The following is a 21,406-nucleotide window of genomic DNA, read 5'->3' as shown; positions in this document are numbered from 1 at the left end:
AAAATGGCATGCAGCTCATCATAGAAGCGGCATGTTTGGGGCTCTGACCCAGAGCGGCCGTTCGCCTCTCTGGTTTTCTGGTAGGCTTGCCTCAGCTCCTTCAGTTTCACGCGGCACTGCTTCGGGTCCCTGTTATGGCCTCTGTCCTTCATGCCCTGGGAGATTTTCAGAAAGGTTTTGGCATTTCGAAAACTGGAACGGAGTTCTGATAGCACGGATTCCTCTCCCCAAACAGCGATCAGATCCCGTACCTCCCGTTCAGTCCATGCTGGAGCTCTTTTGCGATTCTGGGACTCCATCATGGTCACCTCTGCTGATGAGCTCTGCATGGTCACCTGCAGCTTGCCACGCTGGCCAAACAGGAAATGAGATTCAAAAGTTCGCGGTTCTTTTCCTGTCTACCTGGCCAGTGCATCTGAGTTGAGAGCGCTGTCCAGAGCGGTCAGAATGGAGCACTCTGGGATAGCTCCCGGAGGCCAATACCATCGAATTGTGTCCACAGTACCCCAAATTCGAGCCGGCAACGTCGATTTAAGCGCTAATCCACTTGTCAGGGGTGGAGTAAGGAAATCGATTTTAAGAGCCCTTTAAGTCGAAATAAAGGGCTTCATTGTGTGGACGGGTGCAGGTTTAAATCGATTTAACGCTGCTAAATTCGATCTAAAGTCCTAGTGTAGACCAGGGCTAATGTAACTTAGAACTTCTTTAAGTTGTGTGTCTGTCAATATTGCTCTTTGTAACTGATGTTGTTTCTTTTCTGTCATTGATCTGTATGCATCCACAGTATCCACGTATGTCTTTTGTATCAGCTTTGAGCTCACGGTAGTTGAGTGTGATGCTGGTCTCCATGACAGAATTCCTGCTACTAACAGATTTTTCTCAGGAACCTATTTAGCATTTGGGTTAAATTGCATTAATCTTATCAAAAGATACTGGCATCTCAGTGGTGTTTGATCCAGGTCTTTTCAGTTAATGAGGGTTAGAAGAAATGTATGGTCTGTTAGTGTAAACTAATCCAATCTACACAAATATCTGTAAAAGTTCTCACATGCCCATATGCTTGCCAGGCACTCCTTTACAATACGTGCATATCATTCTGCTGCTTCTGTGAGCATGTGGGAGCAAAATGCAATTGGCTTCCACTCAAATCCATGTTGTTGCAACAATACATCACCTAAGCCATAACTCCTTGCATGCATACTGACCACTGTGGGTCTGTTCACATCCTAGTAGTTGAGAACTAGCGCTGTTGAGATAATTTCTGTTAGCTTTTTGAAGGCAATTTCTTGATTTGGCCCCCATAGCCAAGATGTGTTCGACTTTAACAGTTCATTCAGTGGTTTTGTCACTGTGGAAAGGTCTTGTAGGTCCCTTCTGAGATAAGTGTGACATCAGCTCCTAAGTCAGTTTTAAAGTCAATCATCTTTCTATGAATATTCAGCTTCATTCTCCAGGCAGGTTCTGTGTCATCACATATGATAGATACCACAAATAATGGCTCTTGATTGTATTCATATTTAGCTCTCTCACTGCCTTAGTGCAGCAAACAGCTGCAAAATGTCCATATTTTGTGCATTTATTACATATTTCACCTTTAGCTGGACACACATCTTGAGCTATAACATTTTCCACATCTTGTACATTTATTCTGAAAGGCTTTGTATTTTGCCTGGAATTTCCTCATAGTCTCAGGGCTTTTAAGAGAAAGACTTTTAGCGCTTGTATGTCTGTGTATGACTTAGGGTTAGTTTACCTGAAGCTAAGCTAATTTTAGGTCTTTAAAGCTGCTTCTGCCTTTTGTTCTGCTCTTTGACTAGTTTAAACTGCTTTGTTAGCTGTATAGCTGTATTTAGGATTAAGTCTGGTTTTAACTGTAGATGCTGTGAAAGATTTTTATCTGTTAACCCAATAACCAGCTTCTCTCTGATATTGGCATGTTTTGCAGCCCCCAAATCATAGTTTTCAGACAATGCATGCAGAGTTCTTATAAAACATCCAGAATTTTTCTTGGTTCTTAAATTCACTGGTGAAAACATGCTCTGTGAAACAAACCACATTTCTCTGAGGTATAAAGTGTGCATGAAACATAGCCAAACTCCTTCATAGGCATCATTGTGACTATCTTCAGTAAGGTAAAAGATTTAAAGATATGCTCTGCGTGCTTCCCAATAGCATAAATTAAAGAGGATACCTGTATATCTTCAGTTTCCTTATGGAGTTTTGTAGCAATGCTTCCAGGCTGTCCATTGTGAGGGTTTGTCAAAGCGTTACATTCTCTGGGGCATTGAAAAGTGGCATCTTGATGAGATCCTGCAATCTTTATTGCTTTGTTCCTTCTGTTTGCAACCTGTGTTGCTGTTTTTCTTTTGTTTCTGTTCTCCTCTGGAACTGGTTTATTCCTGACACCATGTCATGTCAGGAGTCACTGTAGGTTGCAGGGCTGTTACTAGCAGGTCAGGCTTCTGTAGCAGATATGGACTGGCCACAGAGCTTCCTTCTCAGACAGATACATACCATATGTGTTCAGTATAAGATCCTTTAATTTACTGCCAGGTATGGCTGAGGTTAGCTTAAATAAGGTATGTTACACACACTACCACCTAGTAGCTGAACAGTATAGTACAGTTTAGCATGCCATTGCAGTTGTAATCTAAGATCTAGTTACCAAACTAAGTTTTCAAAAACATATTATTATGATTAATTATTAATTATTATTATTTATTTGTATTATAGTAATGCCTAGGAGCCCTAATCATGGACCAGGACCCCATTGTGCTAGGCGCTGCACAAACGTGGAACAAAAAAGATGGCTTCTGCCCCAAAAGTTTTACAATCTGTATATAAGACAAGCGATAAAAGATGGATTCAGATGGCGGAGTACGAGGAAACAATCAGACAGTATTGGTCAGCATGACAGGTTGTAGTCACAGCACACCAGCAGCCTAGTCCTTGTCATGTTTTTTGCAGGCATCACAGCCAAGGAGAGTTTTAAGAAGGGATTTGAAGACGAACAATAATGTGGCTTTACAGTTGTTTATGGGGAGCTCCTCTCAAGTGTGAGGGGCAACATGGGAGAAAGCACAAAGATGCTTCTTTGAAAATTTAACAAATGGGTGATGGAGGATGGCATCATGGACCAATTGGAGATGTGAGTTGATATCTTAATAGTGAATGAGAGATGATAGGTACGATGGAGACAGGCTGTGAAGGGTGTTGAAAGTGAAGACAAGTAGCTTATATTTGATGCACCAGAGAAAGAGAAGTCAGTGGAGGGATGAAAGACAGGGGTGACATGGTTAAAGCAATGGGCTAGGAAACATACAAACATAAGAACAGCCATACTGAGTCAGACAATGGTCAGTGTAGCCCAGTATCCTGTCTTCCAACAGTGGCTGGTGCCAAATGTTTCAGAGGGAATGAACAGAATGGGGCAATTGTCAAGTGATCCATCTCCTGTCATCCAGTCCCAGCTTCTGGCAGTCAGAGGTTTAGAAACACCCAGAGCATGGGGTTGCATCCTTGACCATCTTGGCTAATACCATTGATAGACCGATCCTCCATGAACTTATCTAATTCTTTTTTGAACCCAGTTGTACTTTTGGCCTTCACAACATCCTATGGCAATAAGTTCTGCAGGTTGACTATGCATTGTGTGAAGAAGTACTTCCTTATGATTGCTTTAAATCTGCTGCCTATTAATTTCATTGCGTGTCCCTTGGTCCTAGTGTTATGGCTTAAATAACACTTCCCTATTCACTTTCTCCATTTCTTTCATGATTTTATAGACCTCTATCATATCACCCCTTAGTCATCACTTTCTACAATGAACAGTCCCAGTCTTTTTAGTCTTTCTTCACACGGAAGCTGTTCAATACTCCTGATTATTTTTGGTTTCAGTGTAGCAGCCGTGTTAGTCTGTATCCGCAAAAAGAAAAGGAGTACTTGTGGCACCTTAGAGACTAACCAATTTATTTGAGCATAAGCTTTCGTGAGCTACAGCTCACTTCATCGGATGCATTCAGTGGCACGGTAGCTCACGAAAGCTTATGCTCAAATAAATTTGTTAGTCTCTAAGGTGCCACAAGTCCTCCTTTTCTTTTTTCTGATTATTTTTGTTGCCCTTCTTTGTATCTTTTGCAATTCTAGTATGTCTTTTTTGAGATGGGGTGACCAGAATGTCATGCAGTACTCCAGGTATGGGCATACCATGAATTTATATAATGGCATTATGATAGTTTCTGTCTTATTAGCTATCCCTTCCCTAATGTTAGCTTTTTTGACTGCTGCTGCACATTTAGCAGTTATTTTCAGAGAACTATCCACGACTCCAGGATCTCTTTCTTGAGTGGAACCACCTAATTTAGACACTATCATTTTGTATGTTTGCAGTTAGCTTTGGACTTAACTATCTTCAGTCTGCAAACTTTGCCACCTCATTGTTTACCCCCTTTTCCAGATCATTTATAAATATGTTGAACAGCACAGGTCCCAGTACAGATCTTTGTGGACACTGCTATTTAATACTTTCCATTATGAAAACAGACCATTTATTCCTTCCCTTTGTTTCCTGTCTTTTAACCAGTTACTGATCCATGAAAAGACCTTTCCTCTTATCCCATGACTGCTTACTTTACTTAAGAGCCCTTGGTGAGGGGCCTTGTCAAAGGCTTTCTGAAAATCCAAGTACACTATATAAACTGGATCACCCCTGTCCACATGCTTGTTGACACCCTCAAAGAATTTTAATAGATTAATGAGGCATGATTTCCCTTTACAAAAGCTGTGTTGACTCTTCTCCAACATACTGGGTTCATCTGTGTGTCTGATAATTCTGTATTTTCCTGTAGTTTCAACCAGTTTGCCTGGTACTGAAGTTAGGTTTATCGGCCTGTAATTGCCAGGATCTCTCTTGGAGCCTTTTTAACAATCAGTGTTATATTAGCTATCCTCCAGTCATCTGGTACAGAGGATGGTTTAAGAGATAGGTTACAAACCAAAGTTAGTTATTCTGGAATTTCATATTAGAGTTCCTTCAGAACCCTTGGGTAAATACTGTCTGGTCCTAGTGACTTATTACTATTTAATGTATCAGTTTGTTCCAAAACCTCCTCTATTGACATCCCAATCTGGGACAGTTCCTCAGATTTGTCTCCTAAAAAGAATGGCTCAGGTGTGGAAATCTCCTTAAAATCCTCTGTAATGAAGATCTATGCAAATAACTCATTTAGCTTCTCTGCAACAGCTTTGTCCTCCTTGAATGCCCCATTAGCACCTTGATTGTCCAGTGACCACACTGATGTTTGCAAAAAGAAAAGGAGTACTTGTGGCACCTTAGAGACTAACCAATTTAATAAATAAATAAATTGGTTAGTCTCTAAGGTGCCACAAGTACTCCTTTTCTTTTTGCGAATACAGACTAACACGGCTGTTACTCTGAAACCTGGCACACTGATGTTTGGTAGTCTTCCTGCTTCTGACATAGCTAAAAAGATATTTTGCTGTCACGTTTTATGTCTTTGGTATTTGCTCTTCAAATTCGTTTTTGGACTGCCTAATTATACTTTTATACTTCACTTGCCCGGGTTTATGCTCCTTTCTATTTTCCTCATTAGGATTTGACTTCCAATTTTTAAAGGCTGCCTTTTTTGCCTCTTACCACCTCTTTTACTTTGTGGTTAGCCATGCGGGGATTTTTTTGGTCCTCTTACTGTTTTTATTAATTTGGTATATATTTAGGGTATGTCTACACTTAAAATGCTATTGCCTACCTTAGAGGTGGTAGTTAGGTAGATAGAAGAATTCTTCTGTTGACCTAGCACTGTCTACATGGGGATTTAGGTTGGCTTAACAACACCGCTCAGTGGTGTGGATTTTTCAGGCTGAGTAATGTAGTTATGCTAACCTAATTTTCTAGGCCTTCGTTTGAGACTCTGTTATGGTGTTTTTAAATAGTTTCCACACAGCTTACAGGCATTTCATTCTTGTGACTGTTCCTTTAATTTCCATTTAATTAGCTTCCTCATTTTTGTGTAGTTCCCCTTTCTGAAGTTAAATGCTATTGTGATGGGTATCTTTCGTATTTTCCCCCCTACAAGGATGTTAAATTGAATTGCCTTATGCTCACTGTTACCAAGCAGATCAGCTGTATTCACCTCTTGGGCCAAATATTGTGCTATGCTTAGGACTAAATCAAGAATTGCCTCTCCCCTTGTGGGTTCCTGGATTAGCTGCTCCAAAAAGCAGTCTTTAATAGCATCTAGAAATTTTATCTCGGCATCTCTTCCTGAGGTGACATGCACCTAGTCAACATGGGGATAGTTTAAATCCCCCATTATTTTGAGGTTTTCTGCTTTTGTAGCCTTTCTAATCTTCCTGAGCATTTCACAGTCGCCATCGCCATCCTTGTCAGGTGGTCGGTAGTATATTTCTGCTGCTATACTCTTATTATTCAAGCACAGAGTCAGCAACCCGGAGTAGCCAGCTTCAGCCAGAGTGAGAAGCAGCTCCCTCCCACTCCCCACCCATGCTTGGCTGCCAGGGACAGTGGCCAAAGATGCTGGGGAAGAGGCACAGTGGGAGAAGGACGGAGGCCCTGCAGATAATGCTGGTGGGGTGAGAAGAACGTGGTGGCCCTGGGCGGGGCGGGGAGGTCACTGGGCAGAAGAGACATGTGGGTCGGTCACATGTTCTCCTCTTTAGATTGTGCCTCCCCAGTATCAGGAGGCATGAGTCATCTATGAGAGGACCCCTGTTGCCACCCTTGTTGCTTCATTGGGGAGGAAGACCCTGCTGCCACTCTTAGGGGGCAGAAAGTCCCATGTTGCTGTCCCTTTCTTTTTGGGATAGAAGGGTGGTCCCCTAGCACCACCATTCTGAGTGGAGATTGGGGCCACAGGGAAGGGATGGGTTTACCAAGAACCTGTGTCATGGTGTGCCTGGAGCCCCAGACTGCCTGAATTTGGCCCTGTGTTTGGAAATCCCCAGAAGTATTCTTGATTTAAGGTGCATAATTCATGGTTCCAATACCTCATGATCATTAACCCAATTATTCTTGTGGGGAGGGTTAGGTTGGCAGAAATCTAATTTTCCTTTTAGAGTAACAGCCGTGTTAGTCTGTATTCCTTTTCCTTTGAAATCTAATTCTCCTTTTAGAGTAACAGCCATGTTAGTCTGTATTCGCAAAAAGAAAAGGAGTACTTGTGGCACCGTAGAGACTAACCAATTTATTTGAGCATAAGCTTTCGTGAGCTACAGCTCAATTCATCGGATGCATACTTTTTTTCCCCACAGAATGCATCCGATGAAGTGAGCTGTAGCTCACGAAAGCTTATGCTCAAATAAATTGGTTAGTCTCTAAGGTGCCACAAGTACTCCTTTTCTTTTTGCGAATTCTCCTTTTCGTATCTCAGTTTTCTAGTGCTTGCAGTAAACTATCCATTATTTCACTGAATTTATTCTACTAGAATAAAATAAGTATAAAGTGTAATGTAATGTTTATTGTTTATTTAAGTGCCTTTACTAATAACCATAACCTTTTGTGCACTTAGAAAATCATATTTCATTGCAGGACATGAAGGTTATGAATCGAATGCTAAATTAAAGCCTTTCTGAGTTCCACAGGTTGACTACTTCATTGTATTCTCTTTCGGTTCTTAAACCATACTCATCACCATACTATCTTAGAGCCTTCCAATTGTGCATTAAATGACATGACTAACGTCTGTCATGGGTTTGTTATCTCATCCTCTCCCCTTGGGGAGAAGCATGTGCAATGGAGTGACTTGTTTTAGTAGGACTTTTTATTTTTAATGAATATACCCGTTGCTATTTGTGTGTATGTTAAAGAAGGCAAAGTCAAAGTCAAAGAAGAAAGTGGTAAGGTTTGTGATGGCCCTGAGTTCCTCAGGGAGTTCATTCCACAGTCTCAGACCAGCCCTGAGAAAGTTTTCCCACACCAATAAGCTTTACCCTTATTGTAGAGAGTTCCATTGTGCCAGAGGAGCGAAGTTGTCAACCATGGTCTTCATCCTGGAGCTTTAGGTGGTCTTTTAGATATCCTGGGCCCAGGCCATGGAGTGCTTAAAGATAAGGACTGATAGCTGGAATATGATTTGAAATGATTTGGGAAGCCAGCGTAGCGAGCAAAGGACAGGTTTGATGTGCTCTGAAACCATATGAAGAAAAAAAATAAAAGAGGAGTTCTAAATGCATTCTTCTGATCAATCCCCAGCTATTTTAACAATGTCAGCCAAACTAGGGAATGAGTTAAAAACCATGCCATTAACTGTTATTTATTAATCATTTGAACTCTGCCAAAGTGATTTGCACTGTACAGAACAAAGAAGATCACAGAGTTAATGACAACTCTGCTATCAAGATGTGCGTGGAATTATACAGGAATCAAAGAGATGAGACAATAAAAAACGTTCACAATGGAAACTGAAGTAATTGGCCTGTGAAGCTTCACAGAAATACATAAAGCATATGTACACAGGGTATTGGACAGTATCTTTGATTTCATCCCAGCAAGACTCAAAATAGCGAACTATGCATTGGTGAGGTTTCTTCCTCATCAAAAATCTGAAATTGTTAGATCTAAATATTGTGGAAAATGACACGTTAGGGGAAAAAAAATAACTGCTGGAAGAATGCTAGGGCCCTTACATCTTACTCTCTGTAAACCAAAATGAGACCCAGAGATAGATAGTTTTGATGAAGAGAGATTTCTATTATCACACAGAGGCAATGAATTAAATAATCATAATAAATCCCAGAAGACTTATCTAGACCTATCCTTTATAGCTTTGAGGGAAACCTATTGAGGTTCACGTCAGGCCCTCCATGAGGCAGCATACCACAAAGAGACTTTCTATACTGTCCAGTCAAAACGGAAGGTTGTGGTCATTTACTTCCAACTAGAGCTGGGTGACAAACTGATTGTTTTGGTTTGGTGGCAGTTCCAAAAAATAGAAGAAAAAAAAATCAGGCCTGGTCAAACTAAATCTGATTTTTATTTATTTTTTTAATTTTCAGTGAATTGAAAAAATCCACTTCAATTCTGGAGCAGAGAATTCAACGAAGGTCTTGTATATTCTAGGGGCCTGGCCTAACCACCAAGCTAAAGGTGCTTAGGAGAGGGGAGAATGGAGTTTGGCAGTACCACTTCCTCCTTCGGCTGTTTTGTGAATGGCCAGATCTATTTGGGTCATATTGAGGTATAGTTTCAGGATGACCAAAACTGCAGGTTTTGTCAAATAAACTATTTGGCAAAAAAATTCTGCCCCACACTAGTTCTAACACATCTACCTTTTTTGTAGAGGTAGTAGAGAAGTTTGCTGATGAAAGAAATTCAGCCCTGTAGGAAATGGTAATGTCTCAAAAGACACCAGCCAGATCAACCCTTTCTGATATGTATTTATTATTTGCATTTCAGTAGCACCTAGAGGCCCCAAAGAGGGATCAGCGCACTCCAAACAGTGTAGTCACCACTTTAATTCCTCTTTGTGCTCCCAAGGGAGGAAGATCAACAAACAGGTAGCTGTAAACAAAGTCCAAAACCAAAACCATCGAAACACTGGTTTAGGGCTGCGTTTTCTGCTTGTGATGCCTGGTGAGAAAGCGGATTTGATAAATCAGCTGATGGAAACTGGGGAATTGCCTAGGAAGACTTTTGGAAAAGTATCTGACTTGTAAAGATCTTTTCAGAGTTATCTGGAATTAAAATAAATTGCCCATGAGACCAAACTTCAAATGCAATCTGAGAAAATCATGCCACCTTTTACTCTGTCTTTTGACTTTTTAACTCCCCTCTACACACTTGTCAATGTGTGTTTGATAATTTGAGATTGAAAAGTCAACCTCTGGTGCACACAAAAATGCACACTTTTCCCTGGCTACTCAGATGGAGACTCCACTTATCAGCTCCTTACCCCTGAGATATAGGAAATACCTGGGTGGCAATTACCCTTAGTGTCTTGACTTCCCTCCTAGGAGAGTCAAGACACTAAGGTGCAGCTGTAGCACTTAAGAACATGAGAACATAAGAATAGCTATACTGGGTCAGACCAAAGGTCCATCCAGCCCAGTATCCTGTCTGCCAACAGTGGCCAATGCCAGGTGCCCCAGAGGGAGTGAACCTAACAGGTATTGATCTGTGATATCTCTTCTGCATCCATCTCCACCCTCTGACAAACAGAGGCTAGGAATACCATTTCTTACCCATCCTGGCTAATAGCCATTAATGGATTTAGCGTCCATGAATTCATCCAGTTCTCTTTTAAACCCTGTTACAATGCCTAGCCTTCACAACCTCCTCAGGCAAGGAGTTCCGCAGGTTGACTGTGAGCTGTGTGAAGAAGAACTTCCTTTTATTTGTTTTAAACCTGCTGCCCATTAATTTCATTTGGTGGCCTCTAGTTCTTATATTATGGGAACAAGTAAATAACTTTTCCTTATTCACTTTCTCCACACCACTCATGATTTTAAATACCTTTGTCATATCCCCCCTTAGTCTCCTTTTTTCCAAGCTGAAAAGTCCTAGCCTCTTTAATCTCTCCTCATTTGGGACCCGTTCCAAACCCCTAATCATTTTAGTTGCCCTTTTCTGAACCTTTTCTAATGCCAGTATATCTTTTTTGAGATGAGGGGACCACATCTGTACGCGGTATTCAAGATGTGGGCGTACCATGGATTTCTATAAGGGCAATAAGATATTCTTATTCTCTATCCCTTTTTAATGATTCCTAACATCCCATTTGCTTTTTTACTGCCGCTGCACACTGCGTGGACGTCTTCAGAGAACTATCCACGATGACTCCAAGATCTTTCTCCTGATTTGTTGTAGCTAAATTAGCCCCCATAGTATTTAAGGTAGAGTTGGGGTTATTTTTTCCAATATGCATTACTTTACATTTATCCACATTAAATTTCATTTGCCATTTTGTTGCCCAATCCCTTAGTTTTGTGAGATCTTTTTGAAGTTCTTCACAGTCTGCTTTGGTCTTAACTATCTTGAGCAGTTTAGTATCATCTGCAGACTTTGCCACCTCACTGTTTACACCTTTCTCCAGATCATTTATGACCTGTGAAGACTTCAGTGAAGACTCCAAGACGCTACTGGGAGGGGTTCTCCTGTCAGGGAGGTACTACACCTCCCCAAGAGGTAGTAGTTAGGTCAACAGGGGAACTCTCCCATTAACCTAGCATTGTCTACACAGGGGGTTAGGTTGGATTTTCAACACCCCTGAGCGAAGTAGTTATACTGACCTAATTTCCTAGTTAACATGAGGGCCTAGTTTATTTCTATTGATAGAAAAAGGGCTGGATGGGAAGTGGTTTGAGAACCACTAACCTAATTAATGTGTCATGACTCATACAGGCGCACAGAATTTATATTACTTTTTTTAGGTTGATGAGTTAGATATACATATTAATGAACTTTACATTAATTCCTTCTTTCTGAATTTAGCTGAATAGGGGGCAGAGGAATGTCAGGAGTGGGGGGGATCTTTGACAAAAATGAATATAGTATATGTTATGGAACAGCAAAAGAGAAATAAACTCTGTCCTTATATATAAGTAAATTCATATGTTTATGTAGTACTAAAAGAACAGATGACATATTCACAAATAAGTATGAAATAACTAATCAATGTTAGCTAACAGGTAATCAACATACTCAAGGAGGACAGTGTTATATAACTCCCGTAATTAAATAATTAACAAAAAATTAAGTGTTGAAAGTATTTTCAGTATTCCAAAATTGACCCAATAATTACAGGGTTTCTATGCAAAAATGTGTATCAATCATTCACATAGGCGCTGACCTCTTCAATTCTTGGGGAGGTGCCCCACCCCCACTCCACCCCTTCCCCCAAGGATCCCCCCCGCCTCTTTCTGCCCCTGTTCCTCCCCCGCAGTGCCTCCTGCATGCTGCTAAACAGCTGCTTGCGGCAGGGCGGGAGGTGCTGGGAAGGAGGGGGAGGCGCTGATCGGTGGGGCTGCCAGGAGTGCGAGGCCCTGGGTGGATGGGGGAGGTGCTAATCCATGGGGCTGCTGGTGGGTGCTGAGTGAGCAGCCACTATTTCATTTCTGTGGGCGCTCCAGCCCTGGAGCACCCACCGAGTCGGCGCCTATGATCATTCATATAAGCAATAGTGTCACAATCCAAACAAAACAGGATTGGTTTAGCCTTTTGCAAGAAGCAGCACTTCCCTGATCTCGGCTCTTCCCTAGCCGAGACTCCCCCACTGCCCCGCTTCTGCTGCTCTAGACCCCACCTCCATCTCCTCCTTATCCCCTATCTCTCTGCATCCCATTCCCCTGCAACCACTTAATCTTTCCTGCTCGCCGGTGTACATCGGTCACAGAGTCTCTCAAGCTCCTCACAGTCCCTGTGTCCTGTCTGGCCCCCTGACTGACAGACATTTTGCCCATGGGCATGTGGCTTCAGTCTCATTGAAAACAATGGAAGGTGGCTATCAGTTTTATTAAGGACAGCCTCTCTTCCACATGCAGATAGGCTGTAAGGAAATGGGAGGCCATCCTGCTGACTTCAGCCACATTGACAGTAACAAGTGATAGTGGCCACTTTGAAGAAGGCAAAAATTTTGAGCTGATAGCCTTTCATCATGAAACACTTCAAAAATTGCGAGTCATGATAAATCACAAGAGTTTGCAATACTGGCTATGGGATATCCTGAGGTGGGGCTCCTCAGTCTCGCCTGTTGAAGTAGTTCCACCACGTATAAATAATTATTGGAGCAGGGGACTGAGTCTTCCACTTCTGTACCCTAACCACCAGGCTACAGAGCCATTGTCACCTGTTTGCTTGTTCTCTGGCCTAGTGACTCTTTAATAGATTATTTAAATGTACAGTGGAACAACTTCCACAGGAGAGATTGAGGGAACTCCTGTCCCGTAGCTCTGTGGTTGGAGCATTCACCTGAGCAATGGGAGATCCCTGCTCAAATCTTTTCTCCCTTGTAGTAGAGAGGGGGAAACTGAATCTGGCTCTCCCCCATCCCAACTAAGTTTGCCAATTATTGGGCTACAAGCTGGGCATCTGCTCTGCTGGCTGTTTTGTGTGGAATGAGGCAGGTGCCTAACTCTGTCTCACAAGTAATGACTTCGATGCCTAAGCTGCGTGACTCCTAAAAAGGGCTCCCAGCTGTGGATATCCAGCAGAGATAAGCACCTCCCTACAGCCTGGAGTGAAGTGGCTACCGCCAGGAGAAGGGCGGGGCTTCGGACACACCATTCTTGTCAGCATCTCCCAGCTTAGGTGGCTCTCAGCCTAGCACGTTTGCTTTTGTGGATAGTATTTTTGATACCCATCTCTCCCCATTCATTGTATGGGAGCTTAGGCTCAGACTTCGTGGATTGCAGTGTTGTTTCTGTGATTTTCTAGGAACCTAAAAGTTAGGTATTTAAAGGCTCAGCATCACAGCACCTAAGCCCTTTTGTGGATCTGGGCTTTTGTCCCTATCTTATGCTAAATGCAAGACAAATTCATCCTGGTATAACTCCAATTTGTAGCATAATGGACTGAATTCTATTGAGTTACTCTAAGGATGAATATGGTCCATTTTTCTTAGAAACACCTAAACCTCATCAAAAGACATAAGGCTTGCCTAGGTCAGTTGAACTCACATGGTGACTTTAAACTAATTTAGTTAAACTGGTGCAAAAGGCTTTATGGACACTAGGGGTGCCAACTTTCTAATTGCACAAAACCAAACACCCCTGCCCCATCCCTTCCCCGAGGCCCTGCCCCGTCCCTTCTCCAAGGCCCCACTCCCGCTCACTCTATCCCCCTTCTGTCCATCGCTCGCTCTCTCCCACCCTCGCTCACTTTCACCGGGCTGGGGTAGGGAGTGGGGTGTGGGAGGGGGCTCAGGACTGGGGAAGGGGGTTGGGCTGTTGGCGTGGGGTGCAGGAGGGAACTCCAGGCTGGGGCAAAGGGTTGGGGTGTGGGAGGGGGTTTGGTACAGGGTCCCGGCAGCGTTTACTGCGGCTCCCAGGAAGCAGCCGCCAAGTCCCTGCAGCCCCCTAGGCGCATGGGTGGCCAGGGAGGCTCCATATACTGCCCTTGTGCCTGCAGGCACTGCCCCTGCAGTTCCCATTGGTCATGGTTCCCAGCCAATGGGAGCTGCGGAGCCACCCATTTGCCTAGGGGCTGCAAGGACCTGGTGGCTGCTTCTGGGAGCTGCATGGAGCTAAGGCAGGCAGGGAGTCTGCCTTAGCCCCGGGCCCTCACTGCAGCAGGGTCCCTTTTCGACTGGGCATTTCGGTCAAAAACCGGATGCCTGGCAACCCTAATGGAAACTTATTTCAGTTTAAACTAAACTGAGATAAACATATTTTAAGTAGATTATGAACAAGTCTAAGATGAACTGAAATAAACCACTTTTAATTCAAATTGAGTGTTCACACACAGGTTTGCAACAGTTTAACTAAATTGGTTTAAAAGCCAATTTAGGTTCAACTCAAACAACTTTCTCTTGTATACAAGGCCTTTGTAAAGTTTACCTGTATGTCCTGAAAATTTTGACAAAAATAAGGCTATTGTACTAATAGTTTGCATTGATATATTTTATTCAAATACTTTGAAAGTGGTTTATTAATCTTAATTAAATAAAAGCTTCTCCAAATCTCAGAGGAAGGATAGTCCAGTCCTTGGGGTGCTACCTGGGAAGCTGAGAGACCCAAGTTTAATTTTCAGCTCTCACAGATTTCTTGTGTGACCGTAATCACTCTGTGCCTCGGTTTTCCCAACCATAAAATGGGGGTACTGTAAGGGTACTTCAAGGCTAAACACATTATAGATTATGAGACACTATGATAAAGGGGGGGGACACACACGCAGATCCACTTCCTTTGTTAGGCTCTCACCCTGCAAACCTTTAGGCACTTGCTGACCTTTACGTAGGTGAGCAGATTACAGGCGAAAGTGCAGGCAGCAAAGCTAATGGAGTGTGTTACCGCAAGGGCAAGTGTGACACCCCCCCCCCTTGTCCTTCCCGTGTCCAGGCGGGCATGGCCGCTGCTCGGAGGAAGCCCTGGGCGCTGGACGTTTCCCCCTGCGAGCCCAGTGGGAGCGCAGCGAACCAGGCGCCGCTGCAGCACCAAGAGCATCCAGCAGCGCAGCCCTGGGCGGCCCGGCCGCGGGCCCCGCTCGGCTCCCCCCGACTCCGCCCGGGGCGCGGCCGGCGCTGGGACAGAGCCCCCGGCCCCGCCCCTTCCTGCCGCTCGGGCTGTAGCTACATCGCTCCCTCCCTGTCCCCTGCACAGGCGGCCCGGCTGCTGTAGCTACACCCGGCGCGGGCTGTGCCGCGGCGGCTGCAGCTCCGCCCTCGGGGCGGGGGAGCCGCTTGGCCCGCCCCCCGGAGCCTGCAGCCTGGCCTGCCCCGCGCGGAGCTCTCGCCGCCCCGGGGGTGGTGGCGCGGCGCGGCGCGAGCATGCTGCAAGCCCGGCGGGCCGCTGCCTCCCGCTGCCTGCGCTCCGGGGCCCGGGGAGATCTCCCCGTGGCAGCCGGCCGAGGGGCTGGTGCGGAGGCCGGGCTGGTGCGGAGCCGGGCCTCCCCGGCGAGGCGCTGCTCTGGCGTCGGGAGGAAGTGGATCAGGCCCACGGGCCGGGATACCGGGATCCAGACCTACAACAGCCTGAGCAGAAGCAGAGAGCCCTTAATACTGGCCAATGCAGGAGTGGCGACCTGGTAGCGATTTAAATAGCATTAATCAGTGGCCAGCCCAATACAAAATAAAAGGTTATACTCTGCAGCCTTCTAGAAATAATGCTGCTGGTGAGATGGGGGGGAGGGGTCCTGTCAATGTTCCCTTGCTTTTAAACTGATAGCAAAGGGATCCATCCTGCACAGCTAATCACCTTCCTGTGGCAGTGTTCAGTTTGGTTAATGTATCTGTTTTTAGTTGTCCATAGCAGCAGGTAATACGTCAAACAGCTTTTGACTATTTTATTATTTGTTCTTCACTAGATCTTCCCTTTGTTCACAGGTATAGCTGTGGGCCAACAGTATACGATCATGCGCACCTTGGGCATGCTTGGTGAGTTGTTTTAAAATTATAGGAGGAAGACTGCATTAATGTTTTATGATGTCAGGTGACTGACTGCAAGGTAAACACCAGCAGCTGGTCTGTGTCAGCTGGTTCAGGGACTCGCAGGGGGTCCCAGAACTGGGCACCAGCCTGAGTCCAAATGTCTACACCGCAGTTAAAGAGCCCTATAGCCTGAGCCCCACGAGCCCACGTCCCCTGACATGGGCCTGTCACAGGTTTTTAATAGACAAACCTCTTGTGTCTAGTAGCTCAGGACAGCCAAAAACCTGAGGTGGATGAATGAAACGTAATTGCTATCCAAAGGACAAGCTGCTGTTCTTCACTTAAGAAAGACTGTGCCTCTTACCAGAGACTGAAAATGAAAGCTAGCCTCATGCAATTGTTTCCTGGTGAAATCTATTCAACAGTGAAACAAATGGCTTATTTTGGTTGAGAGGAGCTGCTTGGGAACTGCCCCATCCTGTTAATTTGCTAAATTCTTCCTCTGGGAGTTGGACTTCAGGACATTTCTAATCCTGTAACGTAATCAGCATTCAGCATGACCTTGAGAAATTAGAGAATTGGTCTGAAATCAACAAGGACAAGTGCAAAGTACTACAGTAAGGGTATGTCTACACTTAAAATGCGACAGCCGCATCACTTCTGTTTAGACACACCCTACACTGACCGGAGGTGTTCTCCAGTTGGCGTCGCTAATCCACCTCCCCAAGAGGCGGCACCTAAATCAAGGAAAGAATTCTTCTATTGACCTAACACTGTCTACGTGGAGGGTTAGGTCTTCTTAACTATGTTGTACAGGGGTGTGGATTTTTCACACCACTGAGTGACATAGTTAAACCAATTTAATTTTCTAGTGTAGACAAGAAGGAAGAAAAAAAAATCAAATGTACAACTACAAACTGAGGAATAGCTGGCTAGGTGGTTGTACTGCTGAAAAGGATCCGGGGGTTATAGAAGATCAGAAATTGAACATGAATCTACAATATGATGCAGTTGTGAGAAAGGCCAATATTCTGTGGTGCGTTAACAGGAGAGTCATATGTAAGACGCAGGAGGTAACTGACCTTCTCTACTTGGCACTGGTGAGGGCCCCGCTGGAGTTCTGTGTCCAATTCTGGGCACCACACTTTAGGGACGATGTGGGCAAACTGGAGAGAGTCTAGAGGAGATCAGCAAAAATGATAAAAGGTTGAGAAAACTTGACGTAGGAGAAAAGGTTAAAAAAATTGGGCATGTTTCATCTTGGGAAAAGAAAACTGAGGGGGGACCTGATAAGTCTTCAAATATGTTTATAAAGAGGATGGTAATCTATTGTTGCCCCCTGAAGGCAGGGAAAGAAGTAATGAGCTTTATCTGCAGTAAGGGAGATTCAAGTTGGATGTTAGGAGAAGCTTTGTAACTGTAAGAGTAATTAAGTTCTGGAATAGACTTCCTTCCAGCTCTATACTTCTATGGTTGTATGCTCTTCAGAGTGGAGCTGGGTGTACAGCTGCAACTTGGTAGCATTTACCGTACAAAGAAACTGAAGGAGAAGATCTGTTGTCTGACCTAGTGCTAAAATAGACATATACTAGTTAATACATCCAAAGTTTTCAAGTTCTGATCAGTTTGGCAGTTTGTCTCTATGGAGGGGAAAAAATTTTTTTGTACATATTTTCATTTATTTATTAGGACAGTATGAATTATTTTGGATCATACCTGCAGAATAACAAGGGTGCCACCAGACTCCTTGCTGTTTTTGTGGATACAGGCTAACACGGCTACCCCCGATACGTGATACCTGCAGAATGTGACTGTTACACATAATACATTAACTTTAATTTGCTAGACAGTTCCATATCAATCTGTTTTAAACATTTTGGAAGAAGAGCAGCTGATATGCCACAAGTAATTTGGATTTTAAAAAAATGAATAATTTTGCCAATTGTTTATTAAATTAACTTTAAATGCTTAAGAATATACTGCCTGAAGTACGTTTACTAAATTCCTGTGTGCAGACAAGTTAAAGACTGTTAGATCTGTATAAGCAGCTCTTTTGATCACATTACATATGAACATAGGCTGCAAGAATGATTTCTTCCTTTCATTTGGCTTGGTTACTATGTCAGCAATTAGAAAAAACAGTACGGGGCTGTTAGCGTGGTAAAGGGACATTTTAGGGTTGGTAGGCTCAAAAATTGTCTTTTTTTCTTTTTTGCTTTAAATTGTTTGAAAATTCTGTGTGACTTATTTTTTCCTCCCCATAAAAAATGTTTCAATGCCTTTTTGTTTTATAAAACCAAAGCACACAAACCTGCCAACGCTTCAAAATTCATTAACAGTTTTATAGTAATAAACCAGTTTGTGTGAGTAGGATTGGAAGATCGGGGGTAATTGTAAAGGAAGCATTTCATCTTCTTTTTTTTTTAAATTGATGTAAGGCATGTGATGACTGTTAGTTCGTCAGCCAGAGAGACTCTAAGGTCCTTGAGTTACCAGTCCTGCAACTGTATGATAGTCAAAACTCCTGCTGACTAGGAAGTTTTGCTTTCATCTGTACTGCAGAAGAAGAATATGTATAGCTTGGACAGGAACTGTGGAAATGATCTAAAATTTCCTCGACAACTTGTTTCAGTTTTGGAGTGGGGTTACCTCCACTGGTGGCGAGAGGGTAGTTTATTGTATGGTTACATTCAATCTAGGGCTTTCCTGTGAGAGAGATCAATGTAAACAATAGTATGATGTGCAGGTATGGCAGAAATAACTTTGAAAAATACCTTCACCATGTTAAAGAAAGAATGCTACTAGCGTGGCTAGAAACTGGGTGTGCTGAACATCTCCAGCTCCCACTGAAGACAGTGGAAGTTTCAAGTGCTCAGCAGCTGTTATGGTTCATGCCAATGATACTTAAAATCATAAGTGCTGGAACTCGGGGTGCTGTTGTACCCCCTGGCTGGAAGTAGTAATAACAACCCAAATACATGGTTTCTTCCTTCCGTACCTCCATTATAAAAATTGTTCCAGCACCACTGCTTAAAATAAAGAGTGTATTGCATCTTACTCCATCTCTGAGGAAGGATGTCTTTCAGGTCATGGTTAGCGGTATGAATGTCAAATACCACTTAATATTGTAAATATTTCTTCTTCGCTTATGCTGCCTCATTGACTTTGACTGTGTTCTTTCTCTGAACCCATTGTGTTCCATTTTCTGCTGTGGCAGGAACTGTGAGAGGAGAATTAGAATATTTATTTCTATGTATCTCTTGTAGAAATGCAGGTTTTGAAATACTAAGTGCCCAGACATAGAACTGGCAACCTCTCCTTTTTGCACTCTCAGTACTTATGTGTTGCTGTATTCTTTTTGTGTGTTTATTGTTGTAGTTTTCCACCTTTTCTGTAACTTTCTGACAGGGCTTTATTAATCTGGATGCTAATAAAGGTCAGAAAATCTGGAAACCATACTTGAATTATTTTAATTAATACCTAATATGCAGTATGATGATTTTTTAACTTCCAAATAACCCCTATTTTTAGTTCTACAAATTGGTGGGGGAGAGGGCTGACACTGTTCACTTTGGAAGAATAGCTTAAAACGTCATTGTTCAAGAAAATTATTAAACTTGCTATATCAATAAACTTCTTTACTCCACAAGTACCTCATTCTAGGCTCTTCTGTCAAGTGTTTTTTCCTCTGGGGTAGTGGCTCTCCACCTCTTCCATGTTAATCCCACATTACAACACAAAGTTTTAGAACCATTCTCCCATCTAGCTGTAACAAATGGGAGTGTCATTGCACACCTCTGAAACCTGTTTGGACCTCGCAGGTTGGGAACCATGCTCTCTGTTTTGAGAGTAGGGAGGTAAGTGTCATCTGAATGCAAATAACAAAAGGAAATATCTAGTAAATGGCCTGCGAGAAGGAAACCCATAATTTTCCAGAAAGTTTTATTTAAATGTAGCATCTTGTGTGCCAGTACCTTAGCATGGGTGAGTATATTCTTTTAGTTCAGTGGAATACCAAAATATACACTATAGTAGCTCATTTCTAACTTAATATCCCATATAACTTTTGCATAGTGAATTATATTTGGATCTCAGGGTTGAAACTGTTACTGTTTCTGTTCTTACTATTATCCCAGTTCCTTTTTACCCCCAATATCTTTTTCTGCATGTATGTCACTCTTTTAGTACAAACCCTAAATAGTCAGGCTTTGTACTGGAAACTAAATGGAGGCAGGATGTTTAATATTCATGGACTTTGTTAAAACAATGCACAACTAATTTACTGATTTACTACACAACTAATGCACAAATTCTGTGGGCTGGAATAGCAGGAACCAACACAATGTGTCCCCAGTTAGGGGTTTGGGAGTCTCTGGATCTGTATATGTACTTCCTCGTGGCCCTTCTCTTTTCCACCACAACTTATTCAGAGATGGTGAGGAGGCAATTCTGCGTGTCTGCTCTGCTCATTCATCTCTCCCTCCTCCTTTCCTGGACAGGTCTAAAGTTGAACAGGCCCTTTACAACTCAGGGAATTTCACCTTGTTTTAGTCTCCTTTTTCTGATTATCTCTCCATCCATCCCTCTTGTCCTCTTCTCTCTGCTGTCCTTTGCAAGAAGGGATATGTAGGAGTTCCTAACTTACCTTCTCTATATTATTCAGTTTTTCATGTACTTCTTTTTATCCCCTCTCTGAACTAAATAGCTCCTGTCTTTCACTCTTTCCTTATATGGAAGTTTCACCATGTCTCTAATCATCTTCATCTCCTATCTTTGAAATCCACCTGTTTCTCATGTTTTTTGTTTTATAAAGGGTAACTAGAACTGAACACAGCATTCAAAGTATGGGTGCACCATTGATTTATATAGCTGCATTACGATCTCTACCCCATTCCTTTTGCTTCCTCATAAATTGTTTGTTTTGTTGACTGCAGCCGTACATTGGGAATAGGCTTTCATGGAACTGTCCACAGTGACATTCAAGGCTTTTTCTGGGCTCTTACGGGTTAATTTAAAATTCACTAACATGTATGAGTAATTCAAATTATTCTTTCCAATGTGCATAATTTTCCACTGGTTTTTACGCCTTCACATTGCCCAGTTGCCTTGCTTGGTTAGGTATAACTTAAGTGTTAATTTGACTAGGATGGCAGGTTTCTCTTAGTGTCCCTCTGTAGTTGGGTCTGCTTACAGATTGCTTCTGCTCTGGACCCCTTCTTCTGCAGCTGCTGGTCAGTCATCAGCTGCTGAAGGAGGTTCATGTGGTAGGCAATTGATTAGAAAACATGGGGAGGCATCCAGGCCTATAATGTACCCGTGAGACCCACCACTCCTAGCAGCATGAAGAA

The 21,406-nt window shown here is 43.1% G+C and overlaps 1 protein-coding gene across 5 annotated transcripts in view; it reads left to right on the top strand.

The window, feature by feature from the left end:
- The window catches only part of CARS2 (cysteinyl-tRNA synthetase 2, mitochondrial), a 72,077-nt gene that overhangs the window by 13,169 nt on the left and 37,502 nt on the right, over nucleotides 1–21,406 (top strand). For 2 of the 5 annotated variants that reach the window (XM_048855204.2, XM_048855189.2), the window contains exons 1-2: nucleotides 15,622–15,766; nucleotides 16,014–16,064. Coding sequence is in view for 1 of the 5 variants with exons in the window: in XM_048855174.2 (XP_048711131.1) it covers nucleotides 15,459–15,715; nucleotides 16,014–16,064 (308 nt within the window). In the remaining 4 variants the exon portion in view is untranslated. Of the gene's footprint in view, nucleotides 1–15,379; nucleotides 15,767–16,013; nucleotides 16,065–21,406 lie in introns of those variants that run through there. The other 3 variants (XM_048855211.2, XM_048855196.2, XM_048855174.2) reach the window with 2 other exon arrangements.

Source organism: Caretta caretta, chromosome 1 (assembly GCF_965140235.1).
Source record: "Caretta caretta isolate rCarCar2 chromosome 1, rCarCar1.hap1, whole genome shotgun sequence".
NCBI classification, from domain to species: Eukaryota; Metazoa; Chordata; order Testudines; family Cheloniidae; genus Caretta; species Caretta caretta.
The sequence above is the reverse complement of the archived record's forward strand: the minus strand, read 5'-3'. Positions and strand labels throughout refer to the sequence as shown.